This window comes from Nilaparvata lugens, chromosome 12, assembly GCF_014356525.2.
Source record: "Nilaparvata lugens isolate BPH chromosome 12, ASM1435652v1, whole genome shotgun sequence".
NCBI lineage: Eukaryota > Metazoa > Arthropoda > Insecta > Hemiptera > Delphacidae > Nilaparvata > Nilaparvata lugens.
Genome location: NC_052515.1, coordinates 11,105,409 through 11,129,283, shown reverse-complemented (window position 1 = coordinate 11,129,283; position 23,875 = coordinate 11,105,409). Strand labels below are relative to the sequence as shown.

Here is a 23,875-nt window from a genome sequence, read left to right as displayed (position 1 = left end):
CCTCCATCACCTCCTCCATCTCCATCAACACCACTTACTTCTCCTCCTCCTCCTACATCTCCCCCAACACCACCACTCCTCCTCCTCCTTCACTTCCTCCAACACCTCCAACTCCTCCTCCTCCTCCTTCACCTCCTCCACACCTCCTCCATTTCCTCCGGCTGCAGTTGATGTATCTCCACTTCCCTGAAAAGATGAGAAAAAATTCTTCACAATGTAAAACTCCTTCTTCCCCTTCTCCTCCACCTCCTCCATTTCCTCCGGCTGCAGTTGATGTATCTCCACTTCCCTGAAAAGATGAGAAAAAATTCTTCACAATGTAAAATAGTTGGTTCCATATCATTCAACCTACATTACCACCAATTCTTCTCATATATTATAATATTCTGTGAGATATCATTACATTAATCAAACTGAACATTTAGTAATTGCAGTAGGGGTAAAGTGAGAGTTCTGAAGAAATGCTGGAGAAAAGCTGGCTCGAAGCTGGCTCAAGGCTGGCTCAAAGCTGATTCTTAGTTCTATAACCTCGCCCAATCCAATGTAATCTGAACCAAGAATCAGCTTTGAGCCAGCTTTTCTCCAGCATTCATTCAGAACTCTCACTTTACCCCTACCAATTGCTTCATTTCATCACTTTAGAAAAATTGGACAGTGTATCTACCACAATCATGTCTACCATGTAAGCTTCAGGCTTGACTATGGGTAATGTGTTTTATGATGATCAGTGAAGAGTCAAACTACAACCTCATTTGGGTTCCAAACCATACCAATACCTACTACTACTTCAGCCCCACAACTGGAGCTATGATAAACTATGACATCATCACATGTAGATCGATGATCTACTGGCCATAGGTAAGCAAAATAAGAGCGTTGATGCTTGTTATCACATCTGTTTATGGTACCTAACCAACAAAATTCCAATTGCAAATTCTTTTTCACGGTCTCCATTTCAATGAATATGGTTTGTTTATCATTCTTCTAATATTCGTTTGTGAAAAGTAATAATGAATTTGGGGATTTAAATCATGAGATACTGTTGTGTACCTAATTGTTGCGAGAATTATAACAAGACTCCAAAAGTTTCGATCCATACAGTATTTTCTTTTTCGAAAGATGAAACTTTGAAACGAGAATGGATACGAGCGATAAGAAGAAAGAACTTCAATTCTAGAAAACAACGGTTTACATGAAGTGTAGAAGAACAGTGTAAATAAAGTGTGAGTGGAAAATTTAATTAAAATGTGAAAGAACAGTGTAAATAAAATGTGAAATAACAGTGTAATTAGAGTGTGGAAGAACAGTGTAAATAAAGTGTGTGAAAGAACTTTTGAACTAATAAATTAAAAAGTAAATGCAAAGTGTTGGAACTGTCCATAACATCATAATATTTAAGATTTTTCCTAACTGAAAAACAGTCTCCTGATGGGTTTCTTTGTACCACAGATTTATTGTGATTAAGTCTGTGGAAGCCTTTTCCTAAAAAAAGAGTACATCTTATTTGTTTGACCTTTGATTTACCTCTCCTTCGATTCTGAACTGGTTATTATTAAGTATTTTTGACTGAGATTAATTTATCAATAGCTCTATCACTGAATCGAATATGTCTATCAAGCTGTAAGTATGGATAAATTATTGCATTTGTGGAATAAAGTGTTTTTATTTCATTAAAATTTCTATTTAATAAAATAGAAATCTGGAATTCAGATCTGTAAGTATGGATAAATTATTGCATTTGTAGAATAAAGTGTTTTTATTTCATTAAAATTTCTATTTAATAAAATAGAAATCTGGAATTTAGATCTGTAAGTATGGATAAATTATTGTATTTGTGGAATAAAGTGTTTTTATTTCATAAAAATTTCTATTTAATAAAATAGAAATCTGGAATTTAGATAGTATTTCACACAATAAGAAATCGATACAGTGACAAAAATCAGAGATTATACATTGATAAGCTAGTAGAAACTACTATGATTCTAAGAAGAATCAATCTATATGTTATATTATGACGTCATTAATTAGTTGTGGGGCCTGAAGTAATAGTAGGTATTGACATAGAGAAACAATAGCGTAAGTAGATATCCCATGGTATAGGGATTTTATGTCGAAACTTTTACTGTTATCTCAAGCCGATTACTCTTGATTATTGTCGAATTTTACTGTTTTGTTGGGGTGAGAGTGTATGAACGGCACAATATGAGAGACTACCAGCATCACACAGCTTCACAGGAAAGAATTACATGAACTATCGGCTTGAGATAACAGTAAAAGTTGCGACATAAACTCCCTACTACTACATCTACTTATGCTATTGTTTATCTATGGTATTGACCATACTCACTTGGAACTGGTAGGATGAGACAAACGTCTGAGCCGCTGAGATGTCCAATGCTGTGTTTTGTGCCTGCAAAATAAATTCAGTTTTCATTGAATGGTGAAAAGTATTTAAATCTATGTTTTTATGTAAGGTATTCATTCATTTCGAGAATGTCAATTATAACTTTTTACTTTTTGTGTAGTTGAGAAGTTGATATTGTGGTAATTATTCATATTGAATGAAAAAGACTGAGAAATTGTCAAAAACCACTGATTTATTGATAATTTAAAACTAATTGTCACAAACCACTGATTTATTGATAATTAGAAACTAATTATCAATAAATCAGTGGTTTTTGACAATTTCTCAATCTTTTTCATTCAATATTACTTTTTAATTACTACTTCTCATTTGACGTGAATGTACAACCCGTTTGTAGTTTGTATGGCTCTTGAACAAATTCAATTCAAAAAAGTAAATTTGTTTGGCTATTGCCGGTGGGGAGTCCCTTGCGAGAAGGTCCCACCTCTCCTGAATTAAATAATTCAATTATATGATTTAAGCACTAAATGGGACTACGACTTCAATACTGCAGCCGGAACCGACAGTTAACATGCCCTTGTCTTTCTTCCTGTTGGGTTTCATCAAGGATAAGGTTTATGTTCCGTCTCTACCAGACAATCTTAATGACCTCCGAAATCGGATCACATTCGGATCGCTGTGGTTGTACAAGTTACGCCTGATATGCTGGTACGAGTGTGACAAGAAATCGATTATCGGTGGGATGTATGTCGCATTACCAACGGCTGTCACATCGAACCAAAATAACACCCACACCTCAAATTTGAAGTGTTTTTGTTACAAAATGACACCTTTCTCAATTCTGTATGTGATTTCAATAAATATTTATGTGCTTTCAAAGTTGTAAAGTCCTTTATAATCACTACATGAAATATAAACTACACTTTTATAAACTATATTTATAAACTACACATAAAATATAAGATTAAAGAAAGATATTCTTAAAGATACTCACCACTTTCTTGAAGATGAAATAGAACGCCTGAAAAACACATTAACACTTAATTATTATCAAGATATTATTACACACACTCTTGAAATTAAAATTATATTGATTGAATGACTTCTAATTGACGTTAATTAATTGAATGACTAACATTAATTAAATGACTGTCAAGATTTAATGACTTTCTGATGCCATGAGCATATCTGACTCAATATGCAATGTTTAAGCTGGGGACACACCTGCTTAATGCAGCCCTCCGATCCTACTCAGATCATACAGTTGAACGACTGTATGATAGCAAACAGACAACGGACTTTATTTATATCTTTTCTGTATAGGGCTACTTTTTATAAAAATAGAAAGAAAAATAAAAATCTCATTGATGCCACTTTCAAGTGATATAAAGTACATAAATAAATACTTATTTAATAAAAGTATTTATTCATTTACTTCATATCACTTGAAAATGGCATCAATGTCCGAAACATGTTGTGATTAAATTAAATAATTCATAAAGGGTACTGAGATTTTTATTTTTCTTTCTATAACGGACTCTATTATTTGTAAAAATTTATTTGTAATATTTGACAAAACGTTATTTGATTCTATTTAAGACTATAGACTAGATGAAATACAAAAAATTGCTTGGTGTCTGCAAGTATTTCTTGATCTACTTACCTAATAACCAACATTTTGATTTGGACAGTATAGAATAAATTGGAAATGAGACAGTTTTAGGCATGAGCCTGTTGTGCCTTTCCTCATCTCATGTTAAGTATTCGTACACAATGTGATAAATAAATAAATATATGAGAAGGTTTCTATTCCAGTCAATGTATTTAAGTATAGGTATAGCCTACTAACGAGCTAGTTTGGATAAATAAATATTAATTATTCCCCGAAATACATAGACTTAGTAGGAAAAACATGATTCACAATTTTTCTATTATTTCAATGTAAGCCTATATTGATTTACAATCAATGTGATTTCATGAATAATTATTACCGTAATGATAAAAAATGAGTAATATTTCACTAAGTTTATACTAAGTTTAGGTACTTGTTTGTATTTTGATTGTACTTACAACAGAAATGTAGGCTGCCTCTTGTACGAAGTAGTTCTGAAATATTGTAAGAGAGCTTGCATGAAACATTTGCATAAATACACTACAGAATGAGAAGTGAAATGAATGCATAACCTTTTTTCTAAAAATGTAGAATTGTAACAGTTCAAGTTCAAACTTCGGAAGTGTCAATCCAATTATTGCTAAGATTGGTAATCTGTTTTGATTTCAGATTAGTTTTTGACTGATCTTTTCTGTCCTCTCACACTGAAATGTATATATTCCAAATCAAGAATGAATTAAATTGATGAGTAAATAAAAATTAAAAATTATTGGACCTAATAACGATATATACTGGAATGATTTCAGTAAATTGGTAACATAGTATCACATAATAAGAGCTGCTATTTCTGTGACTGGTAGATTGTTTGAATAAATATGATATTCATCTTATAGAATGAAACTATAAGAAAGGAATATTTCACTTACATCCACCAGGTAATTCATCACCTCATATGGTTGTGAAACGTCTCCCTGTAAAAATTCATTATTTGAGCGATCAATTAGTGTGTTATATGACTGTGTAATCACATCCTCATTTAAGCCTAAGTGGATATAATGTTTTTCTAGTATAATATGTAGTGGATATATATGATACAAAATAAAAATGAAAATCCAAGTAACCTTTTTTAAAATTGTTTATTTACGACATGTTTCGGCCATGATGCCATTATCTATAGATAAATTATTTAAAAAAATAGGTATTTAGATTTTCATTTTTTATTTCTATTCAAGAGTAGTCCTAACTAAAAAAGATAAAATATATATATATATAATATATATATATATATATATATAATATATATATATATATATATATATATATATATATATATGAAAGATAATATGTGGATATAATTATACATCACTCTAGAGAAATTTTGCTTCAAATATTTCAATATTTTCCAAACTGGAAAAATTGGGAAAGATCGAAATGGAAATAGGCTAAACTACTACTACATAATGCAGAATTTTGAAAATGATAGCCTATAGAGAGTGTGCATTGAAACATGAAGGAACATCGATCAGGCTATGGAGATTTAAATAGAAATGCAACACATCATTTGAAATAATTGATTTATCAAACAGAAATTTACTTACAGAAAACCCCTGGCAGAATATCTGAAAAAGATGAAATAATCATTCGAATTATCTATTTTTAAATTTAAAAAAAATAAAAAATCAATGCAATATGACAAAAGTATACAGTCATGATTAGTCCTTTACACTAATATTAGAGTGGGCTACAGATTGAGTGAAGTGTTGTAAGCCCAACCAACCATAAGACCTTTGGAGTATCGGAGGCATAAATTTCTGATCACTCTTCTATTTTTCATCTTATAATTTTATAACTGGCTGTGTATATCGTTTTTTTATACTTTTCATCTTCTTTTCATTGAAATTATGTTGGAAACTATTGTACTGTGTGAAGGAGACAAAATGGGGTTTTACCTGTTGTCTCCATATATAAATAAATAAATCAATTAGAGATAGTGTATTTCAATTCAGTTCAATTCAGTTTATTTCCAAAAACATATTACACGAATAAGAAATACAATATACAAACATATTTTGGAATCCCCCTACTAGACTATCCATCTGTGTGTAGGGGGGGAGTTCCACTTTATACATAATAAGCTTAATCTGCTCATAGAAGTAAATAATAGAGAATACACTTATATTATGGATGTATTATTAATATTCTGATTATAAAATAGATAATATATGTGCTGATGTATATTTAAGAATGAGTATGTAGGAATATGTATGTAGGAATAAGTATACTTAATACCTTGATTGATAAAAGAATAAATAAAGAAGAAATAACAATATTTTTTTGAAGACCGCAGTGGCAGGGATTCCAGAAATTCTCAGAAGAGAGAATGAAAAAAAAGCATAAACCAGAAAGGCAAAACAGTCAAATCGGTTATATCATGATAAAATAAATACCAATCAATTGTCTGGAAACCTTGAAGTCGTGTTGGTCACCAAGCATAACGAGATTGGAGTAGTTCTTCTGAAGCTTCCCAACCAATCTGGTACAGCCAGATTTCATTAAAATCAACAGAGAAAGTTTGAACTTGAATTAAATAAAAACTCTTTTGGAGTGAAAATGCACTTACATTGGTAGTGAGGATCGTTTCGACCTGTTGTTGGTCATCATCAGACTGTGGGAATTTACTCTAATGTCAATTTACTATTTGGCAAAATAGTCAACAATTCAAAATTACCGCCCTACTAATGCATCCACCAACCCCCACCCACACCTATTCCCCCATCTTCATCCCTTACCACACAGTCATAACCTTGACATTAGAGTAAATTCCCACAGTCTGATGATGACCAACAACAGGTCGAAACAATCATCACTACCAATGTAAGTGCATTTTCACTCCATAAGTTTTTTTTAAAATTCAAGTTTAATTTTCACAGTGAAAAAGTATGGATATGCAACAGAGTAAAGAAAGTTTACTAATTCGATAGTGAATCTTTTCATTGATAATTGATTGATTGCTTGATTGATAAAATCCAATATTTTTTTGGGCCATTTGTTTTTTTATTTTTTTTTTTATTTTAGCAGAGTGATTGGAACTTATACTTCACAAAGGGACGGACTTATAACACTTTACAATACAAATTGATTACTTGAACTAAAATTTCATCTTGTTCAATTTCAACTCGTGTTTACTCTTTCAACCTTCTTCCAGCCCTGTTTTTCTCCATTCTGACTGAATTATATCCTATACAAATACATTTCTCTTATAATTACCATGAATTATATAGTGGAAGATGAAGTAAAATTATTAAGATATTAGGTAGTAAAAAATGTGACTGTGCTCTATAAGTTATATTATGACAAAATTATCACAAGTCTTATTATTGTATTTATTATTGTGAAACACATAGGAAATTTCAAATTCCAATTCGACAGTTACTTAGAGTAACACTAATCAATGGAAATGAATTGTCTTGTATTTATTATTAAATTGGACTTATTCTCAAAGTTCCTCTGTAATAAACAGTTTTAAAATATGTAATAACTAACTCACCAGAAGGAATTGCCTATACTCGTCAATCAGAACGATGGTGATCTGAAATGAAAAATGAATATTAGTGTAAGAAAATATATTATATTATAAATTACTGTAGTATATGGAAAATATTCAGCTAATTATAAATACTGAACAGTATTGAAAGAATCTCTATAGTGAACATTTTTGAAATTGTTCTCCAAATTTAGTATAGAAAAACTAGCCTATTAGTCACACATCACCTTAATAAAAAGCTTTAAGAAAACATTACTTTCTATTACTTTTATATATATCATGAAATCTGATGAAATCTATATAAATAAAAATCGCGCCTCAAATTTTGAAATTCAATAACTTTTTCATGTGTGCACCGAATTTGATGATTGTTTTTAGTTGTGTTCGTTATGTTCAGGACCAGGTTTATGGCCTATCAAATTTAAAATCTGACTTCAGGACTCTTTCCTACGGTCTTTCAAAGTTTACATGTAATCCTCTATGGGAGAAGATTTGTGAGCTCGTCACACATAGAAATAAAAATCAGCTGTTATAATCATTGCGTAATACAATAGCTGTCGGTAGATAGTAGACAAGAGTGTGTGCTGCTCCATAACCGCCCATGTATTTTATTCTAAACGCTCCGACTAAAAACAAAATGAGTGTTCTGTGTGTAACCATCCAGCAGTGCGGCCTCAGGTTAAAGACTTACATGCTCTAAAGACATTGCTTTGTTTCGAATAATTGTGCCGTCTTCGGTGTTCATAATTAATTGAATTTAAGTAAATTATTTATTTTGCAGTTGGAAAATTATCTATATGAATTAAATGCCGCATTGTGCCTCCTCAGGTGTGCATCCAGCTAAAGTTTGTCATGAGATGCATTAAACTATTTGGCGGTACGAAGTTCGCCGGGCCAGCTAGTATAGTACATAATAAAAAATATGACTCATTATACTCCGAAAAGTACCTGAACGATATTAAATAAGAATATTTAACAAGTACGTATAATAAGTTTAATTAAAGTATAAAAGCAATTTCAATCCTCCTTCATGAATATCAAGTTTGGAAATATCATTTTACTCTATTCACCAATTTATTTTACTAGAAAATTTCGAAATATTTAATATTTTTCCACTAGAGTTATACGGTAACTTGAGTAAAATTTCGATGGAAAATGTTATGTTCATAGAAGAAGTACTATAAGGAATTAGTATAATATAACTTAACATAGAAGATGGAGAGTGATATATTTATAGAAGAAAGACTATAAGGAATTAGTAAAATATAACATGAAAGATAAGAAGTTATGAGAGAGAAATGAGAATGTGTCAAGAAAATTGTAAAAATTTAACGTGTAAAAAGTTTGTATTGAGAAAATCAGAATATTATTAATTAAAAGTTCACTCACAAATGTTATCTCTTCTCGGCGAAACTCCTCTAGTTTACTTTTCTGTGAAAAATAAATTAATTTATGAGATTTTTCAACATAAATAGGCTATAATATGATACTAATAATAATAACATGTAGTTATAATTTTTGGTATCTTTGGTACCGTATCTGACGGTATCTTTTCTCCAACTATGCTAAAAATTATTAAAAAATAATTACTATATATTTTTAAAATGTTTCCACACTTTTATGGAAATATTTTCCAAGTGGTTTATTATTCTCCATTTCCACATGAATAATACTGGAAATTAAAAATCTAATTAGGCTACCCCTTTTTTAACAAGTGTTTCAAGTTTTATTGTTTACATAAGTAAAAAAGAACAAAATACAAAACATCAACAAAACATACTATCAGATAAGTTAAATTTAACAAACAATTTAGAGATACTACTTCTGAGAGGTTAATTTTACACTATATTATAATTTATTTATTTATTTGAGATACATATGAGAGCACATGGATAATATCCCACAATTTCTCTTAACACATAACACAAGTAAAACAATTGAAAATGCAGTATTTAATGCATGATGTAATGTATCATTAATAAAGTAGAAATTAACTTCAAACTTATAAGTACACAACTCATATAAAAATTTAAAAATGATGATGTAACTGATGATGAAAATGAACCTTAACATGTTCTGTGAGAACCGATTCAAACAAAAATACTATCCACAAAAGAGCTTCCGCAAAGTCCTTGTCAGTGAATAGGAGTTTGATAATGGGACATATGAAAAAGATAAGACACATACACACACGCATTCACACAGTCATCAATTGATTTGTCAATTGTCACATCAGAGCATTCCCCTCATTACATAATTATATCTTGGTGATATAAACTTCATTTGAACAGTAGGAAGGAAGCCACCATCTATAAATTAACCAATAGGTAGGTTTGAAAATGGCATTAATATGTTGAAACATGTTGTGAAATAAAAGTTCAAATTAATATGTTGAAATATGTTGCAAATAAAAGTTCAAATTAATATGTTGAAACATGTTTGTGAATAAAAGTTCTTAAAAAATGGTATTAAGATTTTCAATTTCCAGATAAATAAGAGAGTACCACTCACCAAAAAGTTAATGATTAATACTGTAAAATTATTTTTAATCACCAAGTAGCCTACCACTTTCACTACGGTACCTCATCAGTCTTTCTCTCAGATGAAAATAATTCTGAGATAAGAATCTGCATGGATCAAGTTCAGAGATGAGAGGTAAGAATTAAATATGAGAGATGATACCATAAGTGCTGAGTCATCTATATAATAAGAGAGAGTAGAGTTGTGCTTGTTCGTTTGTTCGCATCAAAACATGTCAACTTGTGGACTGCATAGGCTACGGTACCGGAAAAACGGGTTTGATTTAGATCTTCAAATTTTGCACATAGTTTCTAAAAATATCAATATTCAACTCTGTTGTAGTTCTGACACTGTGTTACTTGTGAATATTTGAAAAACACTTACTTTTCTTGGAGTATTGAGGAATGCATTTCACTCCTGAAGAGGAGCTTCATCAGGCTTTATCAGGCTGAAGCTCCTCTTCAGGAGTGAAATGCATTCCTCAATACTCCAACAAAAGTGAGTGTTTTTCAAATATTCACAAGTAACACAGTGTCAGAACTACAACAGAGTTAGTATATAGTGTTTCGTCATGGAAAGCAACATCAATATCAATATTTTATAAATGGGACTAGGTTCTAAGACCTATTTGAAATTGGAAATAACTCACAATAATTGGAGACTTACATCACACTCACCAATTTTCACGTTATTCAAATTTATAAGACTCTTGTACTGGAACAGCCAAAGAAACTATCTATTTTCATCTATTTATTAATTTATTTGTGGATACAATGCCAAATCATATGAATATGATTGGAGAACAACAGGCTTCGTCCAAAGCAATTTATTCAAACATTTTTTTGCTGAGGTGATGCCCACATGATCTCTAGGCTTGTGCGTGGGTAATGAGACGGATGATAATGAGATATGAATGGGCCAACAGTTTTAGGTTGGTTCCGAACCACCGGGAAGCGATTTTACAACTCATGAGTCGTAAAATAATGAATAGCATGTCCAAAAAATAGGTTATGTTTCCAAGTTCAATTTGAAAGTTGAAAGTTTAAGTTCAATTTTTTGTCTCCTACTGATTTTTAAGGCTGTGCAAAGGTTAAAAATAAACTTTTTACTCGTGATATTTTTCAAAGTTTTTCGATTTGTATATCATCAAGCTATCAAAATGAAAAAAGTTTTCTCAGGAAAACATTTTTTTCCGATCATTACTTTTTAGATATGAGCGCCTGAAGTTTAAATTTTTGGTACGGAACATTTCAAATTCGGTAAGAGATGAATCCATGAGATTTAGAGGATAGATTCTTCATGATGTTGTTGATCTAGTGAAACAAAAATTTTCCAAAAATATCAATTTTAAAGATAGTAATTCAATTTGATAATAATAGTCAAAAATAACTTTGAGTTGAGTTATTTTTGGTAAATTGAATAAATTTTTCAAAAATTGATATTTTCAGAAAATTTTGTGTTTCACTAGATCAACGATAGATACCATGAAGAATCCATCCTGTAAATCTCATGGATTTATATCTTACCGTAACGAATTTGAAATGTTCTGTCCCAAAGATTCAAACTTCAGGCGCTCATGTCTCAAAAAGTAATGATCAGGAAAAAAATGTTTTCCTGAGAAAAATTTTTCATTTCGATAGCTTGATGATATACAAATCGAAAAACTTTAAAAAATATCACGAGTAGAAAGTTTATTTTTAGCCTTTGCACTCCCTTAAGGAGGGAGGCTTCATTATTTTTTTTATAACTACAATACAATGTCTACTTATATAAGTTATCAATAATTGTCATAATAATTATGACAATTCATTAGTATCATTCATTAAGTATCATTTCATTTCTTATTGAACACAAAATCAGCTTCAGCCAATTATGCCATATTATGTAGCCTAAATATGAAATTTTAAATCAATTATGTACTTACATACATGTTGATATCCCCACTGCCTGTTGCATCAAAAGAGCTGAAGAACTGTAATTAATAATTCGCATAACTATTGATTATAATGATAACATATTCAATAAATTATGAAAACAGCAACCTATCAACATAGAATACAGATTTCGGGAAGCATTTTTATTGGAGTGCCTAGCCTATAGAAGGGTATTGTGAAAATAGTGAAATCTATCAACAAAGTAGCTCATAGTTATTTGGATGGAATAGTAGCCTACTGAAGTATACTGAACCAAGAAGATGGCCGAAATCTCGTTGTCACAGTGAGTGATTAATTTATTTATTGGAATTCTGACTGCTAGTCGTTCTTTTTAATAGAAAAAAGTGATTCAATAATAAGCAGTTCTTGATGGGAAACAACATTGAAGAGTACTGAAGTAGGCTACTTTGTAGAGAATGTACTTAAGATGAAATAAACAAGATAGAATATCCTGCAATGCTTATACACGAATTATGAAAATAATATCCCTTAATCTTCCGGCAGTCGCGCTGTTGTAAAAAGTACAACAGTGTCAGTTTGCTGCACAAAACTATTGAATGGGATGGTGTCAGTTAATGAGTCACCTATTCCAAAACTTTCCTCCATCACTCCAGTGAGTTGCAGTATCAACCAAGCAATGGTTCAGGTGCCATTTAGTTGCAACAGTGCATAAGATGGGGAAAGACTGTATACGGGGACTGTAAACGAACCAAAATAACACAGAATTGATGGCTTTGCTTGATGTGCCTTATTGGGCTATGAAATGGTAATCATCCAAATGTTCATAGGCGTAAAATAATCCAAGACGATGGAAAAATTAATTATACAATTAATTAATATGTTTTGACAGTAAACAGAGTACATAACACTTGGAAAATTGGATGTTGTACAAAATACAACACGAGACTGCTCGTGTGATTGAGTTGGGCACGACTACCGGAAGGATAAACAATGGTGGATTGAATTTGGTATTAGGAGATACTCCATTGAAGCTTACAAACGTGTATTGTTGAAAAATAGTTGAGTATTTATATATGCTTTAATGTAACAAGAATGAAGTGCTATATTGAGAATAATAATAAGAAAACTTACGAATTATGAAAAAGTTGACTTGTTATTACTGTACACAAAAGAGAATCACATACAAGGTTATTCTAGAAAATAATGTAATGTATCAAAAACTCATGAACAATGGATTTGCAATGACTGCGGTGAATAGCACTGAGATATAAATATCAACTAATAAATGGCAAATAATTTTGGGATAGTAGTTCTCATCGAATTTCCATCTAGCTGTTAACCCTGTTGTCAATGTCTGCAGTAGCAGAAGTCTTCGGGGTGATTTACAGCATTTATTCAGGATTTTCGTTAAATAATAATTAGATATAAATATGATGGGCCTATAACATAAAGTCTGTGATAAAAAATAAATAAATTCGTATGGCTTTTGTTGGTGGGGAGTTCCCTTTCGGGAATGTTCCACCGCCTGAATATATAATTTAAGCCGTCAATGGGCCTTACGACTGTCATACTTCAGCCGGGACCGACAGTTTAACGTGCCCATCCGATAACACGGGAGTGATCTGGTTAAAAAACTTTTTGGTAATGAGAGGGGTTCGAACCCGGGATCTCTATGCTGCTACGCAAGCACTCTATCCACTAGACCACGGATCACTCCAGTCTGTGATAAATAAAAGGATTAAAAAGTGGATGAATTAAAGGGAAACAAAAAATATCAGAAGGTATTAAAACAATAAGCATAATCAAGGATAATTTCTTCCACAAATTGGGATAGTTTTTGCTATACTTTTTCGAACGATGCTATGCATTTGTATAAATGTTTTCTGCAATGAATAACTCTTTAATCTTGAATATTAAACACATTTAACTGAATTTCGGTACATATATGAGTTATTTTAGTAGATTATACTCACATATTTGACCATTGAAACATCCTGAAAAAGGAATAAATAGTTTTATAAACTTTCATTTCAATAGGTAGGCTACATATTTTTCATGCATATAAAAAACTTCTACAATTCAAAGTATGTATTATCAATAATATTATAATCTTCTTTTAACTCAATCGTTTGATTGGTTGGCAGCCTCTATCTTTTTTCAAATTTCAAATTCAAATTTATTCATCAAAATAGACATATTTACAAAATAATAGTGTAACAATAGTAAATAAAGAATATACTCCCTGCGTGGATGATTTGTCCGTGTGCAGGGAGGAGTCGAACTAAATCAGACACTTGAAATACACTGGTTTGAATTGAGGAAATTAAGATTGTTGGACATAGTTTCGAATTGAAAGTGAAATATGAAAGAAAAAATATATTTATATGATTGTAGTATGAACATACAAATGATAATAATAAATTTCAGCTTTCAGATCTAAATCTGTCCATCGCTACTCTCTCCCATTAACAATTACCGGTACCATAAAGACTTCAATTTTCAATTTCAATTTCAATTTATAAAACACACAAAACAAGACAAAACAAAATTACAAAGAATTACCAAACAAATAAAACACAATGAAATGTTACAAATATAAAAAACTTAAATTTACTTCATCAAAAACTGAATTCTTCTTTTTAAATCATTTTATTGAACAGAAAACAAGTTTCTAGGATGTAGGCTACAATATGTGAAATGTTCACTGAAGAAATAAAGAAATTAAAAGAAAAAGAATGACATTTTATAATATAAAAAGACTATAATTGAAATAAATGATAAAAGAAAAAGAATAAAATTTTCTGTTTCATTCAACATTTTTTTTATTCGAAAATACTCATGGAAGATGTGTTATTTTGTATTTAATGTTTTCCATTGATTTTATATATTCATACTGTTCTACTCACAACTCTTGGAGTTCTTCTTTGTCCTTCTCCCATTTGAGGCTGGAAAATAGAAAGAATAATATTGTTTTGTATTAAAGAAAATCACATTAAAAAAGGCATTAGAAGTATTGGAACAAGAATGCAAATGGGCCAATATTCATCGAATGATAGACAAATCATTGAAACTATTAAGTTCGTAGTATGATATAAATGGAGCATTAAGACAAATGAAGTACATATGTACAAATAAGGTACCGTAGATTAAATACATATTAAAAGAAAAAAATCATAGGAATTATTATGATCATAGAATGATACGTATACTCTGGAACCAATATGCATATTATATCACATCAGGTAAAATATATATAAATATGAGTAATCTAAATCAACAAATCTTTACAAAAATAAATAATATAAAAGTAATGTGAATGATTTGAATGTATCATGTATGCTAATAAAAATTAATTAAATAATTCAATTTATCCTCGAGTGTTTTTTTGCTACGGCACTTAACAAATCGTTACGGTCGATGGGTCAAGACCAATATAATTGTCATACCGGTTTATTCCTCAATAATGATCTTATTTAAGTTATAAGATCTTATAAATTAGATTATCTTATCTCTAAAATTATTAATAATTGTATGTTCTTCCTTATTAAGACTAGTTGAAAGAGAACAAAATGCATAAAACAGTGTTGAACAGTTCAAGCTATCTATTTTACAAGTTTTCACAAGATATGCGAGGCAATCAGAAATACAGATATAAAAAATTATACAATATTCTCACCTACCTTTTTAGGTCTTCCTACATTGAACATTTTGTTTGAAATCTGTAAAACAAATTGATTTTTTTATTTTTTTCTCTGAAAATCTAAATTTATAGTGTTTCAGAGATGATAGACTTATATTAGAAGGCTATGTGAATTTTCTAGATAATATATTGCTCTAATCATCTAAATAATCAAGTAATGGGTCCACGTTATAATGAAAGTGGAGAAAAACAGGAAAACAGCGTTGCTGATTCTCTGTCTTGTCAATGCCTTCTTGCCCGAGAAATATATTGCCTTCAACACGTTAAGTCCCGTGTTAAGTCCCAGCTGTCTAAAAGACAGTTGTTGAGTCATGTCAAACGCCCTGAAATTGATCAGTTGCGACCTGTAAACTCTGACACCAGACCTGAGCCAGCCAGGTCCCTCAATATTATTATTTATTTATTCATTCATATGCAAATACAATCCAGGTAAAAACAACAGGCATTTGCCCAAAACTGCTTCAAAAACCTTACTTTGGGATACACAGTCTAAAGGTTATGCTACTTATGTAACTTAAATGATAAATTTAATTCATTACCGTATATCCATGCCTTCTAAAGATATAACTGAAACTTGTACATCTGTTGTAATATTTGCTGTTTATTCTTGTGTAAAATGAACAACTACATTTTCTTCACCAAGAAAATATACCACTCTCCAATGAATCAATAATACATTATTATAATTAGTATTTCTTGAATTGAATATATTTCTGCATTGTTTTAAAACTATCTGGCATCGTTGAAGATCTAGAGAAGGATAGCGCTACCTGCTTTGTTGAATGATAGACAAGAATAGCAACACCAATGTTAATCATGTAGCCTACTGCCAGTATAACGTGAACCTCACTAAAGAATAAATGGAAGGAATGATCCGCTATAGTGAGGTCCACGTTATAATGGCAGTGGAGAAAGATAGGGGAAGAACGTTGCCGAACCTCTGGCTTGTCAATGCCTTCTATAGACGGTAGCTGATTACAGGTTTATTAATGTAATATTAACTGTTCAATCTCGTTCAAAATAATCAATTATATTTCATTTATCTGGCAACAGAGCAAAGCGAGAAAGAGAGAGCGCTATCCGCTTTGTTGGATGAAAGACAATGTTAGCAATTCCATTGCTAATCACACACTACTGCCATTATAACGTGGACCTCACTATATACCAAATTTACAATGGCGGATGGAAAACTATGCTTATAAGTAGTTTAAATTCTCAAGTTCAACTTTTTCCAATAATTTTCACATCAAATTTGCCAATGCAGCAATATAAGCGGAGTCATAGAGCTGCTATAAACGTTGATATAGTATTATAGTTGATATTTTAAAGTAGTTTTTGCCTTGAAGCGATTTCCTACACAGCTACTTGTCAAATTTGCAAGATAAATATTGTGATCATTCAAATATAGTGATTCACTAAATATAAAAATAATACGACAGGATAAAAAGTTAACATCACGAATTCAAACGGGGTTTAGATTATGAATCTAAAACCGATAAACCAATAACATGTTTCAACCCTGCACTAAGTGCTCGATGGATATCGTCTCAAATAGGCTACTGTGAAATAATTCAACAATTAATATTGCAGCCCCAAATTATTACAGCCTCACTTAATTTCACTGATTATTTCTTCAAAGGTTTTTTTGTTGAAATAGGATGTAACGTAATACGAATCATCAATTAGGGCAAAGCCACATGGAGCGTTTTTTCAGGAGTCTTTAAAACAGAGCTTCCAGATATGACAGGGCAGGAAGCTCCGATTGGCTGTTAGCGCCTGGAAAAATGTTACCAACTCAAATTGGTTATTAATGAATGGCTAAGACAAAACCCATCATACAATTTAAGAATTTATGGATTGAGATGTTAATATTGTTACCTGATTGTGTTGAAAATTTATTGAGGTTTAAATGTTTCATAATTTATTGAAGAAATTTTGAGTTTAATGTAGGTATTGTTTTTATATTGACTAAGCCTATTGCATGTTTCTATAATGTTTAATGACTAATGAAAATTATTATTTTTACTCTTAATGTGGCTTGGCTCTTTCAAGGTGACCTTTATTACTCTTCTATTTCCTCAGTTCTACCCCACTGACCCATTTTGCATAAGTAATTATGATTTATAAATATATTTAATGAATATTATAATAGATTATTTTCTGTGTAGTTGAGAAGTTGATATTGTGGTAATTATTCATATTGAATGAAAAAGACTAAGAAATTGTCAAAAACCACAGACTTATTGATACTTGGAAAGACCGGTTTCGATTATTACTCCATTGTCAATCTCTGATAAAATAAAGCTGTTTTATTTTATCAGAGATTGACAATGGAGTAATAACCGAAACCGAAATAAATAAATAATAACCGAAATAAGACCGTTTTATTTTATCAGAGATTGACAATGGTGTAATAACCGAAACCGGTCATTCTAAGTATCAATAAATTTGTGGTTTTTGACAATTTCTTAGTCTTTTTCATTCAATAATAGATTAAACTGTAATAATATCACTTAAAATTATTTCCTCTTTTGCACTAGCTGATCAATTAGCTTACCCTTTGATGTAGATCCGTAATAACAGGTGGACTGTAAGGATGCCACCAAATATTGTTCCCATTCTGATTCTGTGGAAGAAAAAATATAATTTTATTGAAATAAACACAGAATTATTACGGTAGTGAGAAAACAGCGCGCAAATCTGTTTGTATACTATAAATGAAAATATGAATCTCAGTACCTTTTTAAATGATTTTGTCGCAACATGTTTCTAACATTAATGCCATTTTAACGTGATTTATATTTTTTATTCATATTAAAAGTAGCCCTGAAGAAAAAAGACTGTTTACATATAGTCCAGTCAATATAGACACGAAAAAGAGGGTGTGCTTGCAATTTATATTGTAGTTCTGATTTTCTAATATATTATTTGGGTACATAAGAGAAGTCCAGAACCAATTTCTTCATGCAAAATTTCCTTATTTCACAAGACATGCAGCTTTGAATATAGAAATTGACCATTTTTGTGTATTGGAATATGGGCTTAACACTCAACAATAAATTTTCCATTTTTCGACCGAATTTGACTCATGATGCATGATTTTGAACCGCCTTGACGAGCTGAGAAGAATGAAGTAGTACGATGAAATCTGAGCGTTGTGTCAAAAGTTATAAGTGTTTGAATTTTGATCCTTGAGGTGTCCTTTAGCGCGCCTCTCCACTAGGAAATACTGAAATGGAGTTGATCCAACGGGTGATTCTCATAGAACATAATCTCATGAACTAATGTCATTGTGCGAAATATCAATTTGAGGACAATATAGTTGGTGATGATGATTGAAACACCTATTGAAATTAGGTGTTTTTCACAATACAAGGAGCATTGTTGTCAGGTGTACCTGGAAATCTATATGAGATAGAGCGCTCTACCTTATCTCAGATTGTAGAGTACAAAAATACGCCCAGAGGGATTTTGAATTATACATCTAAATGGTGACAGTCGGAAGATATTGTTGATCAAAAACTGAACTTCATCAAAATTGATTTTCTCTTCAAATTTCACTCATTTTTGAAAAATCATAACTCAGTACTGATTGGAGATAGAGAGTTCCGAATGATCTCATTTCATTTATAATTTTATAATCTAGAAGAAAAGAAGAGAGCAAATTTTTCTGTCCGATTACGAGATTTGGCAAAAATAGCTGAAAACTGGAAAATGAGCCGAAAATACAAGGTTTTTGGGCCACTCTGTATCTAGCACAAGGAAATTTTGCATGAAAAATGGTTCTGGACTTCTCTTATGTACCCAAATAATATATTAAAAAATCAGAACTACAATATAAATTGCAAGCACACCCCCTTTTTTATGTCTATATTGACTGGACTATATAAATTGCATGCACCAATGTATATAGTGACTGGACTAATACTATTTATGCTTGTTTTGTTGAATAGAGAATTTTAATTTGAAAGCTGGATTCCTACATATTAGTTAGTACATGTCAGTGAACGTGTCTGATACAGTGAAAATATCATCCCCATGGGATCTAATAAGACTATTCTCACTGAGCCTAGCAAGACGAGTATGAATAGTACATTTAGAGCTAAGAGTAGTTATATTCCCATCACAGTGAAAATTAGTGAAAATTAGAAAATTAATCAAAAACACCAGCTTTCCCTACAAGATTCAAATCCTGAAAACACAATTATGTAGGTTTAAACTGCCCGGATTGCGACAGCCTATAATTGAATTCTCAAGACAGAATCCTTCAGGTAATCAATGCCTTAACTCAACAACTCACTTCACAAACGGTTCAAGTATACGGGCCTCGAAAGAAAAATTCCAAATCTATTTTTATGTGAAAAACACATGCAGCCTTGATTCACAGACCAAAAGTCAACTCACTCTTGTTTGTATAGCTTGGAGCTAAAACCCATGATATTGCCTTCACGAAACGTGATAAAACACACGTTTCATCTTTATACATTGGAGATCTTCTCGCTTTATCAATTATATTTAATAATTAAATCCGCGACCAGATTTCCAATTCACAAAATAATATTTCAAAAATTGAATAGGTTTTGATGTCATGTATGACAAAATTCATTCCCATAGGATCTAATGAGACTATTCTCACTGAGCTCAGCCAAACGAGTATGTAGAGGAGTATGTATATATGTATTAGAGCTCAGAGGAGTAATATACCCAACACAGTGTAAATATCATTCTCATAGGTTTTAATTGAATGACACCCGCTGGTGTCAGGCTGATGAAGCTCCTCTTCAGGAGTGAAATGCATTCCTCAATACTCCAAGAAAAGTAAGTGTTTTTCAAATATTTACAAGTAACTCAGTGTGAGAACTACAACTGTGAATCGCTCCCACTCAGCCCAGCCAGCAAGTATGAATAGTCCCGTTCCAACTCATAGCAATAATATTCTATTAATTTAAAAATGCATATCATGAGAGCGCAAGAAATAACATCCCATATTATATTGCTCTCTCATGAACAAATGAACAATATATAGTTTAAAGGGATCAGACCGAAAAAAACTCCATAAGCCGTAATGTTAACATATGTACCTTTTACTAGAGATCTATCTAACCGATCAACCTGATATTTTGAACACTGAATGACATGACCTTTTTACATACTTTAGCACATCAAGCTTTTCAGTTTTCAACCATTTTTTGAGTCGTCCATTTACAAAAGTGGCTACTTGCCAAAAGCAACATTTTTCAGGAAACAAGAAAAACCTTCATTTCATTGAAATAATGAGTTAATCAATTACTGTTAAGTTTATAAAATCAGTGAATAAATTAGAAATACAATTTACAAGGTCTCAGATTACAATTTTTCTGATTTGTCACTGTGAAAGTGTTTTATAATGTGTATTCCAGTTTTGTGCCAACAACATGCAATCAAAATCTCAATTTCTCAAATTTTGTCAAGAAGGCACTTTTGGAAATGGACGACTCTTTTCACTAAGTATGATTTTTTCTGAATGACTGCCCGAAAACACAGTATTGAATTACGAAAAGGCATAAGTTATAAAATGGGATTTAAAAATTTATTCCCAAATTACCTCTCGCTAAAGAGTTCATAATAGTGCTAAGTAGTACTGTACAAAATTTTAGATGTCTACTTCAAAGGGTTCCTGAGAAAAAGGTACATATGTTAACATCACGGCTTATGGAGTTATTTTTTGGTCTACTCCCCATAGAATAGAAAATATTAAAAGAAAAAAGTCTCTACAAAATGTCTCTCTTGAAAGAAGAGTGGAAAGTTGAAGTAATACAAAAAGTGAACACAAAACTTGAAAAAGTAAACTGGAAATAGACAGACATCCACACAAATATTTCTTCCCATTAAATCTCAACATATTAATATGAATTTTCCCTATTTCGATTCTGGTAACTTAATAGTAAAATCATAGAGAAACAATAGCGTAAGTAGATATCCCATGGTATAGGGAATTTATGTCGCAACTTTTACTGTTATCTCAAGCTGATTACTGTCGATAATTGTCAATTTTTACTGTGTTGTTGGGGTGATAGTGTATGAACGGCACAATTTGAGAGACTACCAGCGTCACACAGCTGCATGGGAAAGAACTAAGTGAACTATCGGCTTGGGATAACAGTAAAAGTTGCGACATAAATGCCCTATATCATGGGATATCTACTTACGCTATTTTTTCTCTATGGTAAAATCTTGAAGACATGTAGGGCATAGAAGAGCGTCAATTAGTGTTTCAGACACAAATACTTTTTCCCATTAAATCTCAACATATGAATATGAATTTTCCCTATTTCGATTCTAGTAACTTATCCAATGTAAAATCTTGAAGACATGTGGGACAAAGATGAGCTTCAGTTAGTGATTCAGTTTGAATGTGGTCTTCAAATTAATGTATAACTTTGGTAAAGTTATTACGGTGAGTCTAAAGTTTTCAAATGTGTCTTACTCCAATATTAAACGTCTTATTTCGGTCTCATATCTTATATCTCCCAGCTCAATGAGAAGCCTTTTCTTAGCCTTAATTATCTATATTAATTAACTAGCCTATATTAGCCTATATTAACTAGCCTATATTTAATTAATTAATTAATTAATTAGCCTTAATTATCTATAAATAACTCTTTTAGTGCCGGTTGCACAAAAGCCGGTCAAATTTTAATTGCGGTTAATTCCACGAGAACCAATCAGAGATTGGTCTTTTCAAAAAAACCTTTTCTGATTGGTCCTCGTGATATTAATTACGGTTAAAATTTAACCGACTACTGTGCAACCGGGCCTTAGCCTTATTAAATTAGCAAATCTTACTCCTGGCGAGTTTGGTGCTTGATTTCCACCTCCTCCAGGTCCTCCTCCTCCTCCTCCTCCTCCTCCTCCTCCTCCTCCTCCTCCTCCTCCTGCTCCTCCTCCTGCTCCTCCTCCTGCTCCTTCACCTCCTCCTCCTCCATAACCACCATTTACTCCTCCTCCTCCACCATCACCACCAATTCCTCCTCCTCCTCCATCACCACCAACTCCTCCTTCTCCTCCTCCTCCTCCTCCTCCTCCTCCACCTCCTCTCCTCCTCCTCCTCCACCTCCTCTCCTCCTCCTCCACCTCCTCCTCCACCTCCTCCTCCTCCTCCTCCTCCATCACCACCATTTCCTCCTCCTCCTCTTCCTTTAGGCTTGGGAAAACCACCCTGAAAATTAAAAAAAATTAACCGACAAGAACAATATCATAGCAGATAACAGAATATGGGTATAACCACCTATTATAGGATCTAAGTGAGTTAATTGAGATGAACTAACCGTTGTACGGTATTTGAAAATGTCTGGAAAACATTATGATTGTTTTCATTCATTAAAACCCAGTCTAAATTACACACCTAATAAATACATAAAAACATTTCACTCATATGGGCTACTTTTGTACAAATTAATAAAAACTTGTAGTACCCTTTATTATTGAAAACTTTAAAATATTACAACAATTATAGTGTGGTCCACGTTATAATGGCAGTGGATAAAGATAGAATAATAGCGATGCCGATTCTCTGCATTAACAAATTATATTTCTACACTGTCAAAAACATAATTGTCATCGTTGTGGACCTAGAAACGGATAGTACAACCAGATTTGTCGAATGATAGACAAGGATAGCAAAACCAAAGTTTATCAAATACTGTCATTATAACGTGGACCTCACTATAGTTTCGGCCATAACTTAGGTAATTTTATTTTCCTGCAGATACCTTGAAAAGTGACCATTTGTGCACTGATTGCAGGCCGCAAAGAATCACTTTTCCGCACTAGTGCGCAAAGTGAGTACTTTGCGTACTCCAGATTTGCAGCATGACAACGCAAAATAGTTAGTAGGTTAATGGAGCACCAGTGCAGGAAAATCAAAATTAAGTTGGTAACACTCATAGTGAGGCCCACGTTATAATGGCAGTGGAGAACAGCGTTGCCTTGCCATTATGTGCCTTGATTATAGTTATTTCAATGCTTACATAAGATAAACCCCCTTCAAGCAGTCACATAAATTTTCAATTGAATTACTAATCATTATAACTCAATTATTATTATTCAATTTTAAATAAATTAAGGTTTTTATTAATAATAAAATTACACAGAAAAACATTTGATGGATTTCAGGGAATTTTACCCATAATTACCCACTTTTCATATTCAATGGTAACTGTAGGAAAAATTTAATGTGAAATACGTGCGCAAAGTTCGT

General features: G+C 31.8%; 1 protein-coding gene across 1 annotated transcript; it reads right to left on the bottom strand.

Moving 5' to 3' along the window:
- Nucleotides 1-52: 52 nt before the first annotated feature.
- On the bottom strand, nt 53-22,561 carry LOC111045042. The gene is made up of 14 exons (XM_039439453.1): nt 22,462-22,561; nt 18,194-18,262; nt 15,617-15,655; nt 14,843-14,881; nt 13,910-13,930; nt 11,966-12,013; nt 8,911-8,952; nt 7,525-7,566; nt 5,576-5,596; nt 4,904-4,948; nt 4,436-4,471; nt 3,360-3,386; nt 2,348-2,410; nt 53-289 (listed from the first exon to the last, which is right to left on the bottom strand). The coding sequence occupies exons 3-14, from the start codon at nt 15,641-15,643 to the stop codon at nt 53-55; spliced, it is 648 nt and encodes a 215-aa protein (XP_039295387.1). The 5' UTR covers nt 15,644-15,655; nt 18,194-18,262; nt 22,462-22,561.
- Between the last annotated feature and the right edge of the window lie 1,314 nt (nt 22,562-23,875).